Source organism: Elaeis guineensis, chromosome 5, assembly GCF_000442705.2.
Source record: "Elaeis guineensis isolate ETL-2024a chromosome 5, EG11, whole genome shotgun sequence".
Lineage (NCBI taxonomy): Eukaryota > Viridiplantae > Streptophyta > Magnoliopsida > Arecales > Arecaceae > Elaeis > Elaeis guineensis.
This window is the reverse complement of record NC_025997.2, coordinates 130112508-130137153: the sequence shown is the minus strand read 5'-3', so window position 1 is coordinate 130137153 and position 24646 is coordinate 130112508. Positions and strand designations below refer to the sequence as shown.

Below are 24646 nucleotides of genomic sequence, written 5' to 3'. Positions count from 1 at the left end.
TTCAGCATGAGCCTTGGTTGTGGGGGTGGGTGGCGCGGGGTTGTCTGTCTCCAGGTGCTCGTGAAATTCAGCTGATACAGCTCTTTTTGCCACTTAGCTGGTTTATTACCTAGCAGCAGGCATGAGAAGTTCCAAAAGATTTTAGGCTTGATCTGATTTGTTGATTATTTAGTATTTTATATAATGTGAAAGGTAAGGGAATTTATTCTACAGTTGAACAACAAAACGGATTATGGCTGAATTACCTAAACTCTAGATCCTTGGATGTTTGAACCAGAGATTTGGACCACCAAAAAGCCCTCATATGTAGATATCGTATTCAAACAGTATGGAATGAGTCTAGATAGGCTTTACCCAGTCTCTACAGATATTCTTAATTGACTGTTTTTTTTTGTGGGTACAGATGGACTGTTTTGCTATATACTACAGTATGTTGATGTCCCTGAAATATGTCTATTCTTAGCTAAATGATTGTTGCATTGGCACGGAAGAGAGTTTTTCTAATCCCAGAGGGCGATATTGTAGTCTTACCCTCATTCATAGCAAAAAGAGGAATCTAACTTGGAGCAATGTTATATGGAGATGAGGTGGTGAAATAATGTGGCATGATATTATTTGCTTCAATACACTTCCTCGTGGTGTGATGATTTCAAGTTCATCAATATTGCAAGGCAGATTTTGGGCAAAATCTTCATTTTACCCCTCTGGATTTCGTCCCTCTTCTCCTAGGCGAAGAAACTCTATTATTTCTTGTGGTTAGTGTCGTACCTCTTCTCCTTGGAGGCGAAGAAACTCCCTTATACGTTTATATTATATTTTTTTAATACTATATTATATTTTTTATTATATAATATAATAAAAATATTTTTATTATATTTTAACAAAAATATTTTTGTGAAACGTATAAGGTGTATCATGTTATTATAAGATGGACATAATTGTTCCATCTTACTTTTAAAAAAATATAATATAATATTTTAATATATAAAATATGATATAATATCGTTCATCATATTGTTATATTATGTAATATGTTATTACGTTATAGAGTATGAGGGTCCAAATCCATCTAGATAAAATATATAAAAATTAAATTAAAATTTTTTACATATTTATCCTTTTAAACATTCAAATTTATATGAATATCCTCATAAAATTATTATTTACATATATATCTTTATAATTTTTTTTTTACACATCTATCTATAAAGATATTTTAGTTATTTAAATTTTAAATTATTAATTTTTTAATAATATTAAATGATATAGATATATATATAAAAAAATAAGAAAAAAATGATAAACAGATAAAACAAATATTTCATGAAGATATATATATATATATATATATATATATATATATATATATATATATATATATATATATATATATATATATATATATATATATTAATTTAAAAAAAATATTTATATAAATTTCAATATTTAGAGTAGGGTTGGGTTTTGTGGGCAACATGAAAAAAAATAATCCTTTAACGATTGACAGCCCTCGGGCAAGTCAATAAATTGGAGGTCTAAACGCAGAAATTCCCTGTTTTGGACATTTGGAGCGTCGGATTGGTTTCTCTCTCTTTTCTCAGGCTTTAAATTAAGGAAGAAGATTCGGAACGCAGACACTCCGCTCTCGGACTCTCATCTGCAGTCTCTTTGGGTAAGCCTCTGTCCATCCGTTCCTTCTCTTTTAATCACGATTTTTTCCGTTCCCGTTAAGTATTTACCTTCTTGTTCGAGCGTTTATTTGATTCCTAAAAATCGAATTCTTTCGGGGGAAAAGAAAAGAGAAAATAATAGGTTACATCGTTTTTAATCTATTCTATATTTTTTCGAGATAAGTTTGAAGAAATTCTCCGTTCTGGGAATCGATCGGGGATTAATTCAAGATCTCTCTGCTCTCAATTTTCAAGAATCTCAGGCCTTCACGTCATTTCCAGAGGAAGTTATGTTTCTTGATTTCTCTTGAGAATATTTTTATTCGCATTATTCTTCTTCAGAGTTAAGAGAGTGATTCGGGCGGTATTTGGGTCGTGTTGATGATCTGTGGTTCCTGATTTCTGAAATTTGTGGTTCTGGATTTCAGAATCTGCTTTCGGGTCGCCGATAAATCGTTCGGTTCTGGATTTCAGAATCTGCTTCCGGGTCACCGACAAATCCCGAACGAGGGAGTTCATACAAGTTTTTTTTTTTTTTGGGTCATTGGGATGGCATGATTTCTTTTAGATATTTTTACAGAGAAGAGCTTGAACGTGGCAACATTCAGTTCTCATTGGATAATCATCCTAGTAGCAATGCCAAAACAATTATTTAAAACTTTTGTTTTGACAGATCCATATCATTCCATATCGATTTGGGGTTGTCTCTGGTCCGGGAAACCATGAGTAAATACAAGAGGTGTATTGCCTCTTGTAACATACCACTATGTGAATAATATGAGGGCATACTGCGAGATTTCAAACGTTTGCTAGGCATCTCTCTTCTGTTGATTCAAATACCGACATGTTTAATTTGGATCTGAGTCAAGCTCAAGGTGTTGTTACATGGAGTCCGCCATGTCACAATAAAACCCTTTTTTCCATCTGTAATCATCCTAGCACAAGGATAAATACCGTCATAATAAAATAAGAATGAAGCATCTCTATGTTCAGTCTGAATTAATACTGGTTCTAAGTCTGTATATTGACATTCAAAAAACTCTTGGAATCCAATTCTTCTAATCCTAGAACTGATGAAAAAATAAAACAGTAGAAAAAGGGAGGAACAAGATTGCCCTAGGTGATGCAACATTGGGAATCAGTCCAGTACTCTTAGCCAGAACGTGGATATGGATGGACTATCTTGTGGCTGTGTCCCACTTGATCTTAAAGTCCATCTTATACATAACTGCTCCAATGTTTGGATTTCATGACCAAAGGGAAGTTGCAACAACTCCATTCCATTCCTTTCCCAGTGGATAGATTAGTTTTCCAATGGATAAATCAGATTTGAGGTCACATAATTATTGCAATGGAGTACCAAGATACTTCATATTATTGGGTTTCATGGCCACAACGGTCCACAAAAACTGATACAAAAAATGATTACTTGTCCAAATACGCGAGACGAGGGATCATTAACTTGGAGTATTAGCTATGTTCTTCAATTAATGACTTTCTAAAATTGGCTTAAAAATGAATCTGACATTTTAAATAAATAATAATCTAAAGTTAATAAGGACCTCTTTGTCGACTTCTAGCAGACCCAAAAAATGAATTCCTAACCTTTTCTTGTGATCCACGTGAGACTACATCATAGAGCTGCTTCATCTCATATTCAGGATATGCATGTCCTCTAATGCCTCAAATTGTCCAATCATGCATCTAGGGCTACATGGTTGGATCTTTTTTTTTCCCATCAAGTTGCAGCATTTGCCTATCCTCTTGTACAAACCTTCGACATCATATGAATTTTTTCTTGAAAGATCTCATATTCTTTGGTGAGTCTCCAGTTATGGTGCAACTCAATTATATTGAGTTTTGGTTCATTTTATATCTCGAGCCTTTTGTACAGTTTTATGGTTTTGATGAGGCTTTCCTCACTGACCATTTCCCATCATTCCTAGCAAGCATGGCAAAAGCAAAAGGCAAGGAGAAGCCTGCTGCTTCTGATGCACCACCAAAACTGGAGACCACTAATGATGACACGAATGCTGAGTTAACTCTGTCTGAGTCAGTGAACATGGAAAAGGCTGCAAAAATCACTGCTGATCCTGGAGGTCAGAAGGCAGAGGAAGGACATAAGAAAAAAGACATCGAAGAAGAGAGAAAAGAAGATACTGAAGAAGATAAGAAAGAGAAGGTCTATAAATGTAACAAAGAGGAGGTAGAAGGAGATAAGGAAGTCAAGGATGGAGAAGTGGAAGCTTTAGTATTCACCAGTGTTGCTCTTCAAAATGAAGAGGTGGACGAAGCAGATACAGAGGTTAAAGTTGATGGAAAAGTAGAAGCTGCCTTTATTAAAAAGGCCAAGAGGACAAAGAAGAGGAGGAAGAAGAAGGGAGTTGCTGGTACTGCAGCTTCAGTTAATGCTGATAAGCCAGGAACTTCAGCTAGTGAGAAGGATTTGAAGAAGACTGATGGCATGGGATTGATTTTTATGTGCAATGCTAAGACTAGGAAGGATTGCTACCAATTCAAGGTTTTAGGTTTGCCTGCAAGCAAGAAGGAGATAGTAGCAAAGGTTTATAAGGGTATGAGATTGTTTCTGTTTGATGTTGATCTTAAGCTGATGTATGGGATTTATAAAGCTGCCAGTCCTGGGGGCTATAATATTGAACCCAAGGCATTCAAGTCAAAATTCCCATCTCAGGTTAGGATATTTCCCTTTGTTATTGCATGACAGTTTTTCAGTTCTTTGGAAATTCAAACATGTCCGCCAACAGTTGTATCATACTTTCATAGAAATGTATACTAAAATGTGTAATGATTTGTCAGATGTTCACTTAGGTAGCTTGAGACATTACAGGGTAAGTTTAGCCTAAGTTGAATTTTATATTGGGAGATATATCTAGAATTAGTTCTCAGTTTTGATTCATTATCACCTTTTCATTCTAATATGATAGGTTTAGTAAAGATCCATGTTATTATGGAATAATAATTTTTACCCTGCAGTGATACTTGTTCCATATATTTTGGAAAAGTGAACATATCATACCATGAGGTCCTGAGTTATTTGTTAAGTGGTATTTTAGCAAACTTCTTTATTCATGCATGTTGTACACTTTGCAAAATAATTTATTACATCCACACAGATAATTAATTTCAACATGATAAAATTTAGATTTTTTGTTTTATGTAATTATTTATTATCATTTTTTAAAAGAGTTTTTTGTATATATACCCTCCTAAACATTCAAATTTGTGTGAATATCCTTTCAAAATTGATATTTGTATGTATACCCTCATAAAATACTTATTTTACATGTATATCCTTCTTTTTTCTTATTTTTTTGCATATGTGCCCACATCATTTAACGTCGTTAAAAAATTAGTGGTTTAAAATTTAAATTACTAAAATATCCTTATGGCTAGATGTGCAAAAAAAAAATTTATAGGGGTATATATGCAAATAGCAATTTCATGAGAGTATTCATGCAAATTTGAATGTTTAGAAGGATATCGATGCAAAAAATTTTAATTTAATTTTTATCTATTTCATCTAAATGGATTCAGTCTCTCCTACTCTACAATGTAATAATATATTACATAATATAACAATACTATGACGATATTATATAATATTTTATATATTAGAATACTATATTATATTTTATTTTTGTGCAAGATGGGATGATTATATTCATCTTATAACAACATAGTATACCTTATATACTTCACAAAGATATTTTCGATAAAAATTTTTAAAATAAAATATAATAAAATTATAAATTCTTATTGTTACATAATGTTCAAATCCACAACTATGTCCATTCGATGCAAATGTACAAGCTATTCATCTAATATCAGGTTTAAATACTTTTTTTAGAAGCATATTATTATATATTAGAGGAAACATGGATGGTTACGATCTCTTTGTTTTTTAGATAAAATAATTTTAATCCATCATTTGATAAAAAGATCATTTTATCTATGTAAATTAATAAATTAAGTAAATTTATTATTTTAGTTGTATATGTTAATTTTTCTCTATTAGAATAAGAAAAAAAATTAACAAATCAAGAGAGGTGTATTTATGTTAAGGATTTTTTGCGTGTATACTCTTTCAAATGTTCAAATTTATGTGAATACCCTCATAAAATTGCTATTTGCATATATATCCTTATAAATTTTTTTTTTTGCACGTCTGTTTATAAGGATATTTTAGTCATTTTAATTTTAAACCGTTAATTTTTAATGGTGTTAGATGATATGGGTAAATATGCAAAAAAAAGATATTTTATGAGGATATACATGCAGATATCAATTTTGAAAGGATATTTATACAAATTTGAATGTTTGGGACGGTATACATGTAAAAAATCCTTTTTAAAAATATATTTCATATTTTGTTCTTCTGAGTTCCGTTGTTGCTTATGGGATTATATTAAACTCTTCTGAATTGTATGTACTTTTAAGATTTCCAGTGCTATTTTGTCATGTCTCTTATATCTGTCACAACCTCTGGGGCACTTCATTTACCTCATTATAATAGACTATCTCATGGAAGTTCAATGTGCTGAGGCCCCTATTCTCTTTAGACGGAAAATCTTTATCATTGGGGATGGTAATTAAGCTGCTATAATGTCTTTGAATGGTAATCACAATGTGAAACTATTCTTTTGTTATTTTTGAGTTTTCATTAGGTTGTTTAGGTCCTTCTGGATCTATTAATTGATGCAGGTTCTGTTTGCATTCACCCAGATTTTGGTTGGAAATATTGGACGTCACATTTGTCTACTACTTACCTTTTATTGCTTATCCTTACACTTTTATTTTTTTTTTTGAAATCAGTCCAGTGTTGACTATTACATTGATTTGTCATATATCAGAATATGTAATAGTGTCCTGCTTTTAAGTGCAAAATCTTTAATGAACTGGTAGCACATTAATGTTACCTGTAGACGTATGAAGGAATTACTTCAGAAATAACTGGAAGAGGTGGAGGTAGGAGGGTTGGTTTTGAATTTGAGGAAGATATAGCACAAGTAACATTTCTATATGTAGACGATCTTGTGCTTTTTCGTGAGATATACTGCAGAATATGGTTGAAGGTCCAAGATAGGTTTTCAATTTTCCATGTCCATTATTCTTATCCAAAGATTGTGAAACGCTATTTGCAAAATAATATCTTGATAAGGAATTTGAAGAGATGAGGTATTTGATGCTTGTAAGGAGGGATTGCTGTACAGAACGAGTTAACCTCACTATTTATCAAGTAACCTGATCTTCTAGGGGCCAAACTTTGTGATAATGGAGCGTGTTGGGGAGAGATATGACATATTTGTTTAATTGAGAAACACCAGTCTATTGTCTTTTTGATTGGTCTTCATTAGTTGTGTTATAAGTTGGTGGAATGAGCCAATCTCTTGCCTATTGCTTTACATTTCTTGGTTTATCATAATTTTCTTGAAGGTGTGCTTTTTGGTTATCTATACAAGTCATGAACAAAAGCAAGCACTTTACCTATGGAGAAGCAGACTATATTTGCTTTTTTGAAAATTTATTCATCTTTAAATGAACTTTTCAAAAGCTGAAAATTGATATTAGTATGGGTTTTTGTTTCCCAAGAAACAACAAGAAGATATGAGTAGCAAGGCTATCTAGTAGCCGATACATTTACCTTCAAATTTTCTATGTTATTTTGCATGACTTTCCACATGCCACTAGGGATGTCAATAAGCCAAATACGAGCAACCTAAGGACAGCTTATGCTTGTTTGATAATAGCCAGCTCAAGCTCAGCTTGCTAGGCTTGATAATTCATCACCTCTTTAGATCGAACAAACTGAAAGAGATATGACACCACTTCTTTGGTTTGAACAAACTTGGGGGGAAAGGGGAGATGGTATTGTGAGCTGGAGATGTTCATGGATGCCAAGCTGGTTTGAATTGGAGAACAATGTCATCCTCGACTGAACAATCTCCATTGCTCTTTGAAGATAGGGAAGAGAACATCTATATGAATTGAAGAAGCTTGGCCATAGGTGGTATGAATGAATGGTTGTTTGTCATTGTTTAGGTTCAAAGACGAAGCCAGCCTGAAATGGGAGAGAGCCATCGAGTCTTTAGGAACAAGAGGAACAGACGGAGAGTCAAAGACTCAAGGGCATGAATCTCATCTAATTTAATTCCCTTTTCTATTTTCTTGTTAAAGCGAGTTGCTAGAGGCATCAAATTAGGATCTACTTAAGCCCATGTTTTCCATAAAAAGAAGGCTTTTTTGGTATATAATGTGAGAGGCTTCAAAGTCCACATGCATGTTTTGACTCCAAAGCCTTCTAGTTAAGGAACCTACCCCTCTTTACAAAGAAGAAAAAGAGAGAGCACTTGAGATTGAGATTTTAGTGCAAGAGAACAAATTTGCGCATGTCCCACAAAATGGTTAACTCAGGTCTAACGCACTCCTTTTTTTCATTCAAAGAGCACACCATCACATTATCAGTAGGAATATATTTAGCAATCAGCAGGAATCTAAATATATATACAAAATCTAAGAATATCTTATCAGCAGGGATCTAAATATAGCAATCAGTAGGAATATATTTAGCAATCAGCAGGAAATCTAAATATAGGCTGTATTTCAATAGGTTGTATTATTATCTTTGGGGTTGTAGTATATTATTGATTATCTTGTTTTGTATAGTTGTTGGTATAGGCTGTATTACTATATTTTTCTCTATTGAAGATCTATTTAAAGAGGCTCTCTGATCCCAAGGAGGACAGGGCAATTTTGGCATTTCAAACCATCTCTCTATTCTTGTTCTTGTGTTTTTGTCATGGTATTAGAGCCCAAGGCTTCTGAAACTGCCACCCTCATCAGAGGGCTTTCTGGAGTTTGCTGTCCTCATTCAAGGATTCTTCTGCAGCATCTTGAGATCGTGGGAATCTGAGGTTTGGTATTTTTTTTGAGAAACTTCTGTCAGGTTCGTGGACTATTTCTGTTTTGATCTCTCTAGCTTTCAAAATCTCTATTCCTGATGGATACCAACACCAAAACTGCTGTAATTCCAGTATGTTTTAATGGAAAAAATTATTTTTTGTGGGAGTTTCATTTAAGATGTTTCATTATGGGTCAAGAACTTTGGGGTTTTGTTGATGGAAGTGAAGGCCAGCCTAGGAAAGATAAAAAAAATAAAAAAAAAGTAAAATAATGGCAGAAAAACAATGCAAAAGTGATGAGTTGGATTGTGAGTTCTGTTGAACCTCAAATTGGAATAAATCTGCGGGCACACACCACTGCTGTAAGCATGTAGAGCTTTTTGAAGAAGTTATATCATCAGGACAATGATTCTAGAAAATACAATATTGGGATTGAGATTGGTGAATATACTCAGAGAACAGAGACCGTTCAGGAATACTATTCTGGTTTTATGAACTTGTGGTTGGAACACAACTCTATCATATATGAAACTGTTCTTACGGAAGCTTTGGTGATAATTCAAACTTTGTAAGCCAAAAATATGAGTGATCATTTTCTCATGAAGTTAAGATTTGATTTTGAGACTGTTAGAGGGATTTTGATGAATCGAAAATCTGTACTTGATCTAGATGAGTGCTTTCAGGAGGTTCTTCGTGAAGAACAACGGCTTCTCTCACAAGGAACTGCCAATAATTCTAAGGCTGTAAATAATTCAGATCTTGCCTTTCTTTCTAAGGAGCAACCTAGAACTAAAGATACCCAGTAGTTACAATGCTATTCATGTCAAAAATATGGACACATTGTTCGAGATTGTAAGGAAAAATTCTGTAGATATTGTAGGGAGGCCACATCTTGACTGAATGTAGGCGGAGACCTCAGAACAAAGGAGGAAAGGCATACCATACCACGGTTGGTTTAGCTGAAGAATCTTCTCCTCTTGCCACACCTGTTGGTAATCACTCAATCACTACTGAATCAATTCAAGCTATGATTCAGTCTGCCTTGTTTGTCATGAGAATTTTAGGTAAAAATACTTCTAGGCCCTGGTTGTTAGATTCTGGAGCCTCCAATCATATGACATCCTCTTCACAAACCTTTTGTTCAATATCTCCTTACCATAGTCAATCTAAAGTTCACATTACTGATGGAAAAAATCTGCCTATTATGGCGATGGGTAGAATTCAATCCAAAAACTTTAATGTTTTTGATGTTTATCTTGTTCCACAATTGTCCACTAACCTTCTTTCAGTTAGACAGCTTGTAGACAATCATTGCAATGTAATCTTCTCTCCTTCTGGCTGCATTATTCAGGACCTGAACTCAGGGACAGTGATCGGGAAAGAGAGTAAGCATGGGCGTCTCTTCACTGTGGATCACATATTCCTGCAATCCTCTGGTTTGTCTGCATCTCATGAAGTTGTCCTATAAATGGCTACTTTGGCATCGTAGATTAGGACATCCAAATTCAAATAAATTGTTGTTAATGTTCAAGAAAGATTTGATTCATAATAAATTTGAAATTCTAAAGCAATGTCCTTGTTTTAGTTGTTGCCAAGGGAAGAGCAAAACTCTTCCATTTTCTTTGAGCAATCGTGTATCGCAATCATCCTTTGAACTTATACATTCTGATGTCTGGGGTTTGGCTCTAATTATATCCTCTTCGGGTTACAAATATTTTGTCACATTCATCGATGACTTTAGTAGGTTCACTTGGATCTACTTCTTGCGTGCAAAATCTGATGTATTGTCTTGTTTCAAAGCCTTTGTGTCGATGGTTGAAACTCATTTTGACAAACGTATATAGACTCTACGATCAGATTCAGGGGGAGAGTATACATCAAATCAGTTTCAATTATTTCTTCAAGACAAAGGAATAACCTCTCAACGATCTTGCCTCTATACTCTTCAGCAAAATGGTGTTGCTGAGAGAAAACATAGACATATCCTTGATGTCGCTCGCACTCTGCTTCTTGATGCTGCAGTTCCTCCAACATTTTAGGATGAGACTGTGAGGACTGCTATGTTTTTAATCAATCTTCAGATCTCGAAAAAATTAGAGAATGTTAGTCCCTATTTTAAACTTTTTAAAGAACAACCAAATTATAGAAGTCTTCATCCCTTTGGTTGTCTTTGTTTTGTTCACCTTCTTCCACTTGAATGTCATAAAATTTTTGCTCAAGCTGCTCGCTGTGTATTCTTGGGTTATGCAGTGAATCAAAAGGGGTTCCGATGTTATGATCCTCACAGTCAACGCATTCGAGTGTCTCGAAATGTCGTATTCTTTGATAAACATTTCTTCTATTCCCACCACCCGTCATTATCTCCCCAAGTCTATTCCTCCATTGTACATTTATTTGACACAACTCATGAGGTAGATTCCTCCGGCAAATTCAAACAAGGGATGGTCTACAAGCGAAGGGATACACCCACAGCACCAGGTGTTGGTCAAGCTAAACCTCTTAACCCTGCTGTTGATCCTGATTCTGAACTTACACCAGTCTCTGGATTTTCTTCACTTCCCAATATTCGGAGATCCACTCGCCCATCTGATTGCTATGGCTTTCCATCCACTTCCACAGAAACATCCTTTCTCTCCACCTTGTCCACAATTTCCATCCCTAATACATACTCTCAGGCTGTGAAGCATGAGAGTGTTGGCAACAGGCTATGGCAGAGGAGTTAGATGCTTTGATCAAAACCAACACATGGGATCTCATTTTCTGTCCTTCAGGCATCAAGCCCATAGGATGTAAATGGATTTACACTGTTAAAATGAAATCCGATGGATCCTTGGAGCGCTACAAGGCTCAATTGGTCGCCTTGGGGAATCATTAAGAATATAAAATTGATTATCAAGACACTTTTGCCCCTGTGGCTAAAATGACAACTGTTCGAACTCTTGTTGCATTGGCTGCATCAAAATCTTGGTCTATATTTCAAATAGACGTCAATAATGCTTTCTTCAATGGAGATTTACATGAGGAAGTTTTTATGAAACCTCCTCCAGGATTGCCTTTGCCATCACAAGACTTGATTTGTCGATTGAGGAGTTCACTCTATGGACTCAAACAAGCACCACGGGCATGGTTTACTAAGCTGCGACATACCATTCAGAAGGTGGGATTTCAGCAGAGCAAACAAGATTCATCCCTTTTCTTGCAAAGGTCCCCTCACGGTCTTACTCTTATTGTAGTGTATGTTGATAATATATTGATCTCAAGTGATGATACTCTTGGAATACAGCACATCAAAGATATGCTGCATCGGTCATTTCAGATGAAAGACCTTAGGTATTTTAATTACTTTTTAGGTGTTGAAGCCCATCGCATCAAAAAAGGCATACATTTGACTCAACAGAAATATTTGCATGATCTAATATCTCTTGCTCAGCTTCAAAACAGTCCCACTATTGCCACACCTATGGAAGTAAATCTCAGACTTCGGAGTGATGCTGGCAATCTACTTGATGATCCTACCTATTATCGCAAACTTGTTGGGAGCCTCATTTATCTCAGTTTTACTCGCCCAGATATTGCCTATGCTGTGAATACTGTGAGTCAATTTATGACTGCTCCTAGGCATACACATCTTGCTGCTGTTCATCGTATTCTCCGCTACCTCAAGGGTACTCCTAATTGAGGACTGTTCTTTTCTTCTGGGATCTCTCTATCTTTGTCTGCATATGCTGATAATACTAGTGCCATTCGAATTGCTGAGAATCCACTCTTACATGAATGCACAAAACATATTGAAATTGATTGTCACTACATTCGTGATGTTCTTGAGAGGAAATTATTACTCTTCTCTATTTGCCCTTCAAAGATCAGATCGCTGATATTTTCATGAAGGCTTTCTCCTTTGATTGACATAAGTTTATTAGTAGTAAATTGATGCTGCAAGATTCTCCAGCATCAATTTGAGGGGAGTATCAGTAGGAATATATTTAGCAATCAGCAGGAATCTAAATATATATGCAAAATCCAAGAATATCTTATCAGCAGGGATCTAAATATAGCAATCAGTAGGAATATATTTAGCAATCAGCAGGAATCTAAATATAGGGTGTATTTTTATAGGTTGTATTACTATCTTTGGGACTATAGTATATTATTGATTATCTTATTTTGTATAGTTGTTGGTATAGGCTATATATTTTTTTCTATTGAAGATCTATTTAAAAAGGCTCTCTGATCCCAAGGAGGACAGGGCAATTTTGGCATTCCAAACCATCTCTCTATTCTTGTTTTTGTGTTTTTGTCACACATGCACCAAATAATAGTTACTATCTAATGATAAATGATGAAATATTTTTATAGAAATACTAGTAATAATATTTGAGCTACGTCAAGCCAAACATGAGTGAGTTGGGCCTAGATTGTGCTCAGCTTGTTTATACTTTGAGCTCAAATTTTTAGCTCATTCTCAACTCATTTACTAATGAAGCAAGCCAATATTGAGCTTAATTCAAGACAAACATAAGTTGTGCAGGACCAACAGAGTCATTTAATAGCACTGGATGCCGCTATGTATTTGGTAGTTCTTATGTGGTGTAAAAGCAAACCAAAACTTTGAAGTAAAACTTGTGGCAAATAGGCATGTGGTTGTATAAAATGGATTTGTTAAAAAAAAAGAATGTTAGAAACTTAAAAATTAATGCAAAATGGGCGAACTATTATGAGTAGTCTATCTTTCTGTAAATTATCATAATTATACTTAGCTATTGAGAGGATATAAGTATCATTTGGTAATGGGTAAGATATACAAGTCTAGAAGGTAATGAAACCTACTTAATGGTTTTTCACATTAGTAGCTATTGTGAAATCAGCTTGAACAGATACTCTTTGCAAAGATAGCTTGGTCGGTAATGTTTGTATCATTTGTGCAAGTGTTCCAACTTATGGAGTTCAAATTAGTGAACATTGAGCACATGCTATGCACTTAGACTCTAGGAAGTCTATGATTTCCTAGGCATGCGGGCTATAATTATTAAATCCAGACCAAAGATTGACTTAGCCAAGGATTAAGGTCCTCGAGTCATTGGTCAAACCACCTAGACAATTGGTTAGACTAGACTTATAGAAATAGTATATTTAAAACTTGAAAATATAAAAATAGATGAATATAAGAAAAACATGCATAACTATGGATATACGGTCATTAAATGCTACCATATAAAATCACATGGATTGACATTTTGTTATCCTCTTTAATTATAGCATACATAGAAAATACATGAATCATTTAATTTTATATAAATTATAAAAGTGTATGTAAGATATATTAATATTTCCAATAATATATAGTAAAGTTTTATAATATCCAAAAAATAAAATGAGTTTATTTGTTTCTTCTACTATGAAAAGAAAAAAGTTTATTATTTTCTTGAAAATAAAATTTTTTTAAAGTAAGGATTTAAGTCTCGACAAGACGTCCCGCAGGATATTGAGATAGGATACTGTTAGGTATAAAATAACCCCAGCCGAAGTTCATAAGAGGCCAACCCTCCCAGGACTCCTCTAGCAGTTGAGCTTCCACAGTGTCCTCTAGACTCCTCCAACGGACGAGCTTCCACGGTGTCCTCCGGACTCCTCCAGCAGTCGACCTTCCACGGTGTCCTCCGGACTCCTCTAACGGACGAGCTTTCACGGTGTCCTCCGAACTCCTCCAACGGACGGGCTTCCATGGTGTCCTCCGGACTCCTCCAACGGACGAGCTTCCACAATACCATCCGGACTCCTCCAGCAGTCGACCTTCCACGGTGTCCTCCGGACTCCTCTAACGGATGAGCTCCTATCGTACCCTCCGGATTTCTCCAATAATGAGCTCCTTCAGTCGTCTATCAGACTGCTCCAAATGCTCTCTGGGCTTCACTGTCAGCCGATTTTCTACAGTGATCGACTACTCTCCGAATCTTTTTCCGACTTCCTCCTGTCACGATCAACTTTACTCCGAGCTTCTTCCGGACTTCGTCAACGTCCGAGCTTCTCCAGCAGCAGGACTTCTACAGTCACTAGATTCCATCTAAGTTTCTACAATGGTCGGCCGCCTTCCAAATTTCATCCGAGTTTCAACAGTAAGCGAATTTCGTCCGAACTTTCACGGCAACTGGTCTCCTTCCGAGCTTCTACGATAATCGGTCTCCATCCGAACTTCTACAACGGACGGGCTCCATCTCAGTTACAACTGAGTAGTGCTGGATGCCAAGGAAGGAGTTTGAATCTTCTAGGATCTCCACTATTATGACCTTCCTGTGATCGGCCCATGTGGTGGTGGTCATGGACCATAAGATAGGAAAGAAGCCATTGCATGGTCCTTGTTGGGATATACCGACTGACCCTTGTACGTCGACTTATCCTCGGATCGGTCCGATCGATGCCCGACTCTACCCACCGGACAGACAGACGACTCCGACAATGATTGCTGACAATATCCGACCGAAGGAATGCTGGCCAAACAGATCGATACTGTTTCCAACCGGCCCAACGATCGAACCCATATCACCGACTCACTGTCGGGGGTGGCAGTCGACGTCCGACTTCCACAAGGCACCAGATCAGCCGACGATGTTTTCGAGTCATCATCCGACGTCCCGACAGTCAGATACCGACATATAGTCGGCCAGCCCATCCAAACGTCGTACAACCGCTATGGGCTGTTGTCCCGTCAAGGACATGCTGTGCGGCCGTCCTGGGGCATTATCCTGCCAAGGACATGGGTCAATTCTGATGACCTGACAATCCACGCCGATTTAACAGTCTCTGATGATTTGACAACTCTCCGGTTGTCTGCACTATTAATGGCGGGACCATATCGCATTCTACTATAAAATGGGGTAGGACAGCAGTTTTGGTAAGTTTTCGAAAGTTTTCTCAAGCTTTCTCAAACTCTGCTAAAATTCTATTCGAGTGCTCCATTTCTGTTGAAGCAGAATACTGACTTGAGCATCGGAGGGTCTTGCCGGAGCACCCCCAACTCCGGTTTAGATTTTCCTTGCAGGTCCCGACGGCGGTCGTGATCCCCTCGACTCCAGCTTCTCCGGCATCGGCGGAATTCTGCACCAACAGAATTGGCGCTAGAGGAAGGGGCTGTGCCTTCGCAGGATCCTTGTTCTTAAAGGAGTACTCAATGGAACTGTCTTCGATCATCTTCTTCGACATCTTCTCCGATCAGATCCCGACCTGATGCCTCTCCGAAAGGCATCCACCAGACGATCTACGGCCTCCACAGCCAGATCTCGGCAAGACCCACCGGCTCCGGCTCCATCTCCAGTTTTCCAGGCTCCTCTCCCTCCGACAACGGCAGTCGGCATGGAGCAGTTCGACCTGCTGGTTCAGCAGGTCAGGGGCCTCACCGAAGCGGTGCAGGTCATGTAGCAGCAGCAACAGCGGCCGCAGGCATCTGTGTGGCCGGAAAGAGCATCGTCGGAGTTTCGGAAGCCGGCGATCGGGCGACCCACTTGGGCCAGTGGCCCTGTATCCCTCGAAAAGGGGAAGCAGGGGCGGAGAGCCCTCTGTCTGATCACGATTCCGCCCCCGGAGGGTCCCTACCTTCGTTCTGCCAGAAGATCCTCAAGATTCACGATCGAGAGAATCTCCTGGATCAAAGGTTCCAAGAGATGGATCGACGGATCGAAGAGCTCCACCATGCTCCCCCTGCTTACGGTGAGGATATCTGTACTGACCCTCCTTTTTCTCAAAGGATTATGTAGGAACCGATCCCGTCGAACTTCAAGCTCCCCCAATTTGAGAGCTACGACGGGACCTCGGATCCGATCGACCACCGGAGGCCTTCCGGACAACGATGCTGCTCCATGGCGCGCCAGACGTCATCCTGTGCCGAGCTTTCCTATCTACCTTGAAGGGAGCAGCAAGAAATTGGTACTCGACATTGAAGTCGGGTATTATCTTCTCCTTTGATCAAATGAGCCACCAGTTTGCGGCTCATTTCGTCAGCAGCCGACATCTCCGGAGAGGTTCGGAGTCTCTCGTCAACATCAAGCAAAAGGAGGGAGAATCCATCTGAACTTATGTCAACCGTTTTAACGCCGCCGCATTGGAGGTCCGGAACTTGGACTAGTCGGTTACAATGGCCGTCCTAAAGAGCGATCTTCAAAAGAATGACCTTTTTTTTTCCTGGAAAAGAAATATCCCAGGGACTTCACTGATTTGCTGGCTCGGGCCGAAGGATATGCCCGAGCAGAGGAAGCCTTCAAGCTGAAGGATGAGGAGGCCGCGAAGGAGCGGCAGGCGGGTGACCCCGGCAAGCCCACAGCTGAAAAAGGATCGAGTGAAGCTCGATCGCGTTCCCGAACTCCCCCGGACACAAGCGTGTCCGAACTCCCCCCGAGCTCGTAGACAGAAAAGCTCGGACCGCAGAGTTCGGCGGAGCTCTCCCTCAAGAAGATTCCACAGCTACGCCCCTCTCAATGCTCCAAAAACTCAAGTGCTGATGGAGATCAAGGAGCAGCTGCCAAGGCCGGAAAGGATGCGCACACACTCCGGGAAGCGCAATCCTAACAAGTTCTGCCTCTATCATCGTGACCACGACCACGACACGGAGGAGTGTATTCAGCTCCGAGATGAGATCGAGGAGCTCATCAGACGAGGTCGGCTCAACAGATTCATCCGACGCCGGCCTGAAGGTAGAGAAGATCGGCCAAGGACCCTACCACCACCAGAGCCGCCAAGGAGAGAAGAACAGCCTGAAGATCGGCCTCTAATCGGGATCATCAACACCATCTCTGGAGGATCCCGACGGAGAGTAGCCAGTGGATCGACCGGACCCCTAAGCGGCAGAGAACTGAAGAATCTATAACTTTTACTGAAGAAGATGCCCAGGAGATTCAATTCCCCCATAATGATGCGGCTGTAGTTTCTTTAAATATTGCTGACTATGATGTACGCCGCATCCTTGTTGATAATGGAAGCTCGGCCGATATTTTGTTTTACGATGCATTCTCAAAAATGTCCATTCCGGATGATCGATTAGGGTCGATAAGCTCTCCATTGGTAGGGTTCACTGGCGATGCTGTGCCAGTGGAATGAGTAATAACTTTGACCGTAGTTGCAGGTCGGTATTCGAAACAATCTAGAGCGCAAGTGGATTTCCTGGTAGTAAGAGCGCCGTCTGCCTACAACGCAATACTCGGCCGATCTGACCTCAACGCCCTCCGAGCTGTGGTATTGACCTACCATTTGAAGTTGAAATTTCCTACAAGCCGAGGGGTCGGAGAGGTCAGAGGAGATCAAGTCCTGGTAAGACACTGCTATAACATAGCCTTACAAAGAAATGGTCAGTCTGACCCTGTCCGGTTGATGGATTAGACACCCGCGATGACCTTACTGAAGAACGGGGTGAGCCAATCGAAGATCTTGTCCCAATTCCTTTGAACGATGGGAATGAAGAGCACGTGGTAAAGATCGGTCCAACCTGGGAGAAGAGATATGGACACAGCTCATCAATTTTCTACAAAAAATGCAGATGTTTTCACTTGGGTTCCAGCGGACATGCCGGGATTGATACGGAAGTCATGAACACGTCTAGCTGTGATCCCAAACGTCGACCGATGAAGGAAAAAATCTGAGATCATACACGGAAAGGCAGAAGGCAATGGCTGAGGAAGTTGATAAACTCCTGAAAGCCGGGTTCATCAGAGAAGTCAACTATCCGACTGGTCTCCAATGTGGTTCTCGTCAAGAAGGCGAACGACAAGTGGAGGATGTGTATAGACTTCAAAAAGCTGAAAAAGCCTGTCGAAGGACAGTTACCCTCTGTCCAGAATTGATCAATTAGTAGATACAACCTTGGGCCACGAGCTTCTCACTTTCATGGATGCATTTTCGGCTACAATCAAATCAGGATGGCACCAGAGGACGAAGAAAAAATGCTTTTATCACTGACCGTGGTCTTTTCTGTTACAGGGTCATGCCTTTTGGCCTAAAAAATGCAGGGGCGACCTATCAACGGCTGGTGAACAAGATCTTCAAAGAGCAGATCGGCCGCAACATGGAAGTCTACATGGACGACATGCTTGTAAAAAGAAATCCTCAATGAATCACTTCACCGATCTTGAGAGACCTTCGGCGCCTCCGAAAATACAAGATGAAGCTGAACCCAGCCAAGTGCGCTTTTGGAGTAACTCAGGAAATTCTTGGGCTTTATGGTATCGGAGCGCGGGATCGAAGCAAATCCGGAAAAGATTCGTGCCATCCAGGAAATGACCGCCCGAAGTCAATAAAGGAAGTTCAGCGCCTTACTGGGAGAGTAGCACTCTGAATCGCTTCGTCTCAAGGTCGGCGAACGGTGCCTACCTTTCTTTCAGACTCTCAACAGCCGAAGAACTTCTGTTGGACACTGAATGTCAGCGAACGTTCGAAGAATTGAAGAACTATCTCAGCTCACCTCACTATTGGCAAAGCCAACCTGGAAAGGAGTTGTTCCTGTACCTGGCGGTCTCCCCTATGGCTCTCGCAGCAGTTCTGGTTAAGGAAGAAGCAAAAATTCAACGGCCGATCTACTACATAAGTCGAGTATTAGAGACTCGAAACAGATACACTGAGTTAGAGAAACTAACTTACGCCCTGTTGATTGCAGCCCGAAGGCTCCGACCTTACTTTCAAGGGCACACCATAACACTGCTCACCGATCAGTCGATTAAGGCAGTTCTGCATCGAGCGGATGCTTCCGAAGGATAGCAAAATGGCGGTCGAGCTTATGAATTCGACATCAATATCGACCTCGATCGATGATAAAAGTCTAGATATTAGCAGACTTCATAGTGGAATGCACTATCCGAAAGAAGCCGAACTTGAACGAGATGAAGCTGACAACCCAGGACTCCAGCCGAACTCCCTGAGGAAAGAACAGATCTCCCTGATAGTTTTTGGGCCCTCTATGTGGATGGTTCCTCCAACATGTCAGGCGCGGGCGCGGGCCTGATCTTGGTCAATCCGAAAGAATTATCGTGGAGTACGCGCTGCGCTTCGAATTCCCTGCGACAAATAACGAAGCAGAATATGAAGCTCTGATTGCAGGACTGAAGATCACTAAAGAATTAGAAGTAGATCGGCTCCAAGTCTACAGTGACTTCCAATTGGTGGTGGGACAAGTCAGCAAAAATTATGATGCTCGGAAGGACAGTATGGCCAAGTATCTCGAAAAGGTAAAAGAGATCATCCCTGCCTTTGGCAGCTTTGACATCAAGCAGATTCCAAGAGCAGAAAATATCAGGGCTGATCTTCTCTCCAAGTTGACTACACTGCTCCGGCTGAACTACCCAAGGAAGTCCTCTTTGAAGTTTTGAAATGTCTAAGTATGGAAGAACCGCAGCTTGTAATGGAGATCAGCCATGAACCTAGCTGGATTGACCCACTGGTTGCATACCTCAAAGACGGGGTTCTTCCTCATGATGCAAAAGAAGCTCGAAAGTTTAGAAATCAGACCTTCCGATATATCCTTTATGAGGACAACTTATACAAGAGATCGTACTCTTTGCCCCTCCTGAAATGTCTCCGATCTTCTGAAGCTGACTTTACCTTGTGGGAGGTACATGAAGGAGTCTGCGAAAGTCACCTGGGGGTCAGATCTTTATCCCACAAACTACTCCGACAAGGTTATTACTGGCCTATAATGTACCATGACTCTATTGAATATGTCAGAAAGTGTGATCGGTGTTAGAGATATGCGAATATCCAAAGACAGCCCGCCTCCGAACTTTCACCCTTGAGTGCCCCATGGCCATTTGCATAATGGGGATGGATATCCTTGGACCTTTTCCCATGGCGTCCGGGCAGCGAAAGTTTCTCCTGGTGGTAATTGACTACTTTACCAAGTGGGTCGAAGCCGAACCTTTGGCGAAAATCACAGAAGCTAAAGTGCAGGACTTCGTCTGGAAGTCAATCGTTTGTAGGTTCGGCTTATCTAGAACTCTCATTACTGATAATGGGCGATAATTTACTGGAGCAAGGTTTGTTAAATTTTGTGAGGACTTAAACATCTCCCATAACTTCACGTCAGTAGCCCATCCGCAGGCAAATGACGAAGCCGAGGTGACTAACAGGACTCTATTGCAAGGAATCAAGGCGAGACTTGAAAAAGCAAAGGAAACTTGGATAGACGAGCTTTATCATGTGTTATGGGCATACCGAACTACCCAAAGATTGCCCACGGGGGAGACCCCTTTTGCCTTAGCCTTCGGAACAGAAGCCGTTATTCCGATTGAACTCAAGCTTCCGTCGGCACGAGTCGTGGCATTCGACGAGCAGCGCAACTCACAGGATCTCAAAGCCAACATCGATTTGTTAGAAGAAAAGCGGGAGACAGCTCAAGTTTGGATGGTAGCCTACAAGCAGAAAGCAGCCCGCTACTACAACTCCTGGGTCAAGAGCAAAGCCTTCAGAGCGGGGGACTTAGTACTTCGGTGAGCCGCTGTTTCATAACCTCAGAACCAAGAAAAATTTGTCCCAAACTGGGAAGGCCCGTATGAAGTCAGGAAGGTAGTCTGGCCCGAAACATACTATCTAAAAGAGCTCGAAGGAGCGAACCTTCTGCGACCATGGAATTCAAAAAATTTACGAATGTATTACCGATAACTTTGCCTTAAATAAAAGTTCCATATTCGCATATCTTTTCTTTTGGCATGAGCTATAACGACAGGGAGTAGTTCCTTCAGACAATCGAAACTAAGCGTGTCAGGAACAAGAGGAGAATCTCATCTCGACACAAATGAAGACCCGATTATTAAAAGATTGAATGGAAGGAGAGGCCCTCGCAACGGTCCTTATGCGCCTCCACAGCCATATTAGGAACAGGAGGAGAACCTCATCCTAATATGAGCAAAGTCGAAGATCCGGTTATTAAGAGACCAGATAGGGGGAGAAGTCCTCACAACGGTCCTTATGTGCCCCCACAGCCATATTAGGAACAGGAGGAGAACCTCATCCTAACATGATCAAAGTCGAAGATCCGATTATTAAGAGATCGGATGGGAGAAGAGGCCCTCACAACGGCCCTTATGCGCCCCCACAGCCATGTTAGAAACAGGAGGAGAACCTCGTCCTAACATGAGCAAAGTCAAAGATCCGATTATTAAGAGACTGGATTGGGGAAGAGGCCCTCGCAACGGCCCTTATGTCCCCACAGTCCTATTAGGAACAGGAGAAAAATCTCGTCCTAACATGAGTTGAAATTGATTGTGTCGGAAACAGGAGGAGAACCTCATCCTAACACAAACGAAGACCTGATCGTTTAAGACCAGATGAGGGGAAAAGCCTCCTCAACGGCTCCTCTATACCCCTACAACCCCGTTAGGAGCAGAGAAAAAATTCTCACCCAAACATAAAAAAAAAGAGGAGGAGAGAAAAAGAAAAGCGACGAGCTACGTCAGAGATAAGAAAAAAATGAACTACATCTAAGACACAAAAGACCTCGTCTCAACGAGGAAGAAAACTCTTGTCAAAAATCTTCAGCCTCTAAGGGGAAACCCAACACCAACAGGAGAAAATAGACTTCCTCAAAGTAACAAAAAGTTTGGGCCCCAAGCTCGAACACCGGAAGAAGGCGTCAAATTCGAATGGCCTCGAAAAGACCTTCAGTCATTAACAAAAAAGACGAATCAAGATGGCGATGATCAGGAACCTTCAAACAATGTCGACATCGAATAAGACAAAAGACAAGAGAAGCTCGGTAAACGATAACTCAGAGTAAGAATAGATAAGGTAATGAGAAAATTTCTTTTTATTTCATTAGTAAAGAGAGCATTACAAAAATCTTTGAAGGCAAAAAAAAAATAACAAGAAAAGAAAAGAATACATAGAATAAAAGATAAAAGAAGCTCTAAAGAAGCTCGACTTCTTCTGACTTCGAACTCTCGATTCCAGCCATTATCAGGGATTGCTTTAAGTTCTCAACTTCTTCTTCCAGTTCCTTCTTTCTTAACAGCATCTCCCGATATATTTGGTGAAACCGTCGGCTTTCGCCTGTCGATTTTTGAAGCCTCTTCCTCAGAACTTCGGACTCCGCTTCTGCATCCTTGACCGTCTGCTGCTCATAGGCCAGCTGAATTTTCAGCCGCTACAGTTTGGCCTTCTCCTTTTCAAGGGCTATGGATAGTTCTTTCATGGTCCCCCTCAAGGATCGGAGCTCGTCGGAGCCTTGAACCGAAATGGCCTGGGCTCTTTCGGACAACTGCTTCTGAAGGTGAGCAATCTCGTCGGTCGTCGTCTTGAGCCTCCTTCTATAGTTGTCTATTTGCCCGTACCAGTCGACTCGATAAGTATTGTAATTCATCTCGACGTCCTGTAGCTGCTTCTGGAGGTCGAAAAATTTCTTCGACCAGTCCCAACCGTAGTCAGCCTGAGTTGGGAGTCAGGACGAGCTCCCTTCCAATTGGCCAATCTTCTCCCATGCGGCCGCCAACTCGACCTCGAGGGAGCTGATCTTGGAGGCCTGAGTCCAAGATCGGTTACTGGCTCATTTCTGGAGTTCCTCAAGCTCCTTCTCAAAGTTGGCCTTCTTTCGGCTGTAGTCCATGCAGTCCTTTTTGTGGAGGTTCCGAAGGCAAGTAACCTCCATGGTGGCTTCCGAATGGCTCTTCCTCAGCCTGTGAAGTTCGTCGTCCATCTTCTTTGATTTCTTCGTTAGGTGATGAACTTTTCTTCTCAGATTTTGGATAATAGACTTCAAAAGAATTCCCTGTGGTAGGAGAAGAGCTTCGGTAGGGCACTGTTGTCGAAAAATAAGAGCGTCACAACGCAAATCATTTCAAGAAAAAAAAAGAGAAAAAAGAAAGTAGAAGGAGAAAAAGGAGCTCCCTGTAAAGAAGAATTCGATTTCATTGATTGAATAATTCTTAAGTACAGGAGAAAGAGAAAAAAAGTTGTAACAAAGAAAAAGTGCAAAATTAGAGGTCTCGGACCTCTAGAGCAGAAGTAGAGGAGCTCGGCGCCCCCGGAAGGTCGGTCACGGCAGCTGCGGCAGTTGAAGAGGTCCCGACTGGAGGGAGACCGGCAGCAGCTTTGGAAGATTCGGCTTCATCATCGGACGCTTCATCCAGGAAGCTGAGGTCAAGTTTGAAAAGCTTTTCGACCACCTTCTCCTGGCAAAGCTCGAAGCCTTTGATAAAGGCGGCCTGGCCGAACTTGATATTCAGATCCCTCATCTCGGAGGAGATCTTGAACTCCTCCACTGCTTGGGCCCTTGCCTCCGAGACTAGGGTCGGGATCTGCTCCTTCAACTTAGAGATCTCGGCCTCTGCCTTCCTTCTTTCCTCCTCCAAAGCAGCCTTCAGATCTTTCGAAGTTTGTTCCTCCTTCTGGAGCGCCTCTTGGAGACTCGTGACTTCGGCGACCTTCTCCTTAAGACGGGCAGCCTCAGCTTGGTGACCTTCCTCCGCTTGGGCTGCTTTCTTCTTTGCATTTTTCATCGCCTCGATGTTGGCGATGAGCTGGTGTCCAATCTGTAAGAGCGGCCAGGAAGTCAATATGAAAGCTAAGGAATGAACTAAGTGAAGAAGCGAAAGGAAGAAAAAAGTAAGTCAACCTATCTCAAGAAATGATCCCAGAGAGTCCCAAACCTACTGTTCAGGATCGGCATGGACGATCCCGTGGACGATCTCGGGCAAAATGCACCCGTCGACCAACCTTTTTATTAAATCCCTATTGTTGAAGGGATTCTCTCCCGGATCCTCTTCGGAGCCGTTGGACCTTTCGATGGTAGTCCTGCTGCTGCTGATCTTGCAGACCACCGTCTTCTTCCTTCTCTTTCTTTCGGCCCCCGATGCCTCCTCGGGACAAAACTCTAGAGCGGGAACCTCGGTCGGAGGGCTTCTTGAAGAAGCTCGGGGGACTGCGGGCTCGACGTCGGAGGGGGCATCAACGACAATGACCGCCTGGACAAGCACGACCGAGCTTGTCTCCTCTACCCTCGCCTTCTTCGCTGACCCAAAAGTTGCGGCGCCTTTCCTCTTGTGGGTTTTGAGACCCTTAGCTAGTACCTGAGCTGCGTCTGCATCCATGTCT

At 40.7% G+C, this 24646-nt stretch overlaps 1 protein-coding gene across 1 annotated transcript in view; it reads left to right on the top strand.

Moving 5' to 3' along the window:
- The first annotated feature begins 1533 nt into the window (after window positions 1–1533).
- LOC105045653 (uncharacterized) overlaps window positions 1534–24646 on the top strand; it is a 47077-nt gene continuing 23964 nt past the window's right edge. The window contains exons 1-4 of the mRNA XM_019850366.3: window positions 1534–1672; window positions 1855–1957; window positions 2099–2179; window positions 3617–4362. Coding sequence (XP_019705925.1) covers window positions 3622–4362 — 741 coding nt within the window. The 5' untranslated portion in view covers window positions 1534–1672; window positions 1855–1957; window positions 2099–2179; window positions 3617–3621. The remainder of the gene's footprint in view (window positions 1673–1854; window positions 1958–2098; window positions 2180–3616; window positions 4363–24646) is intronic.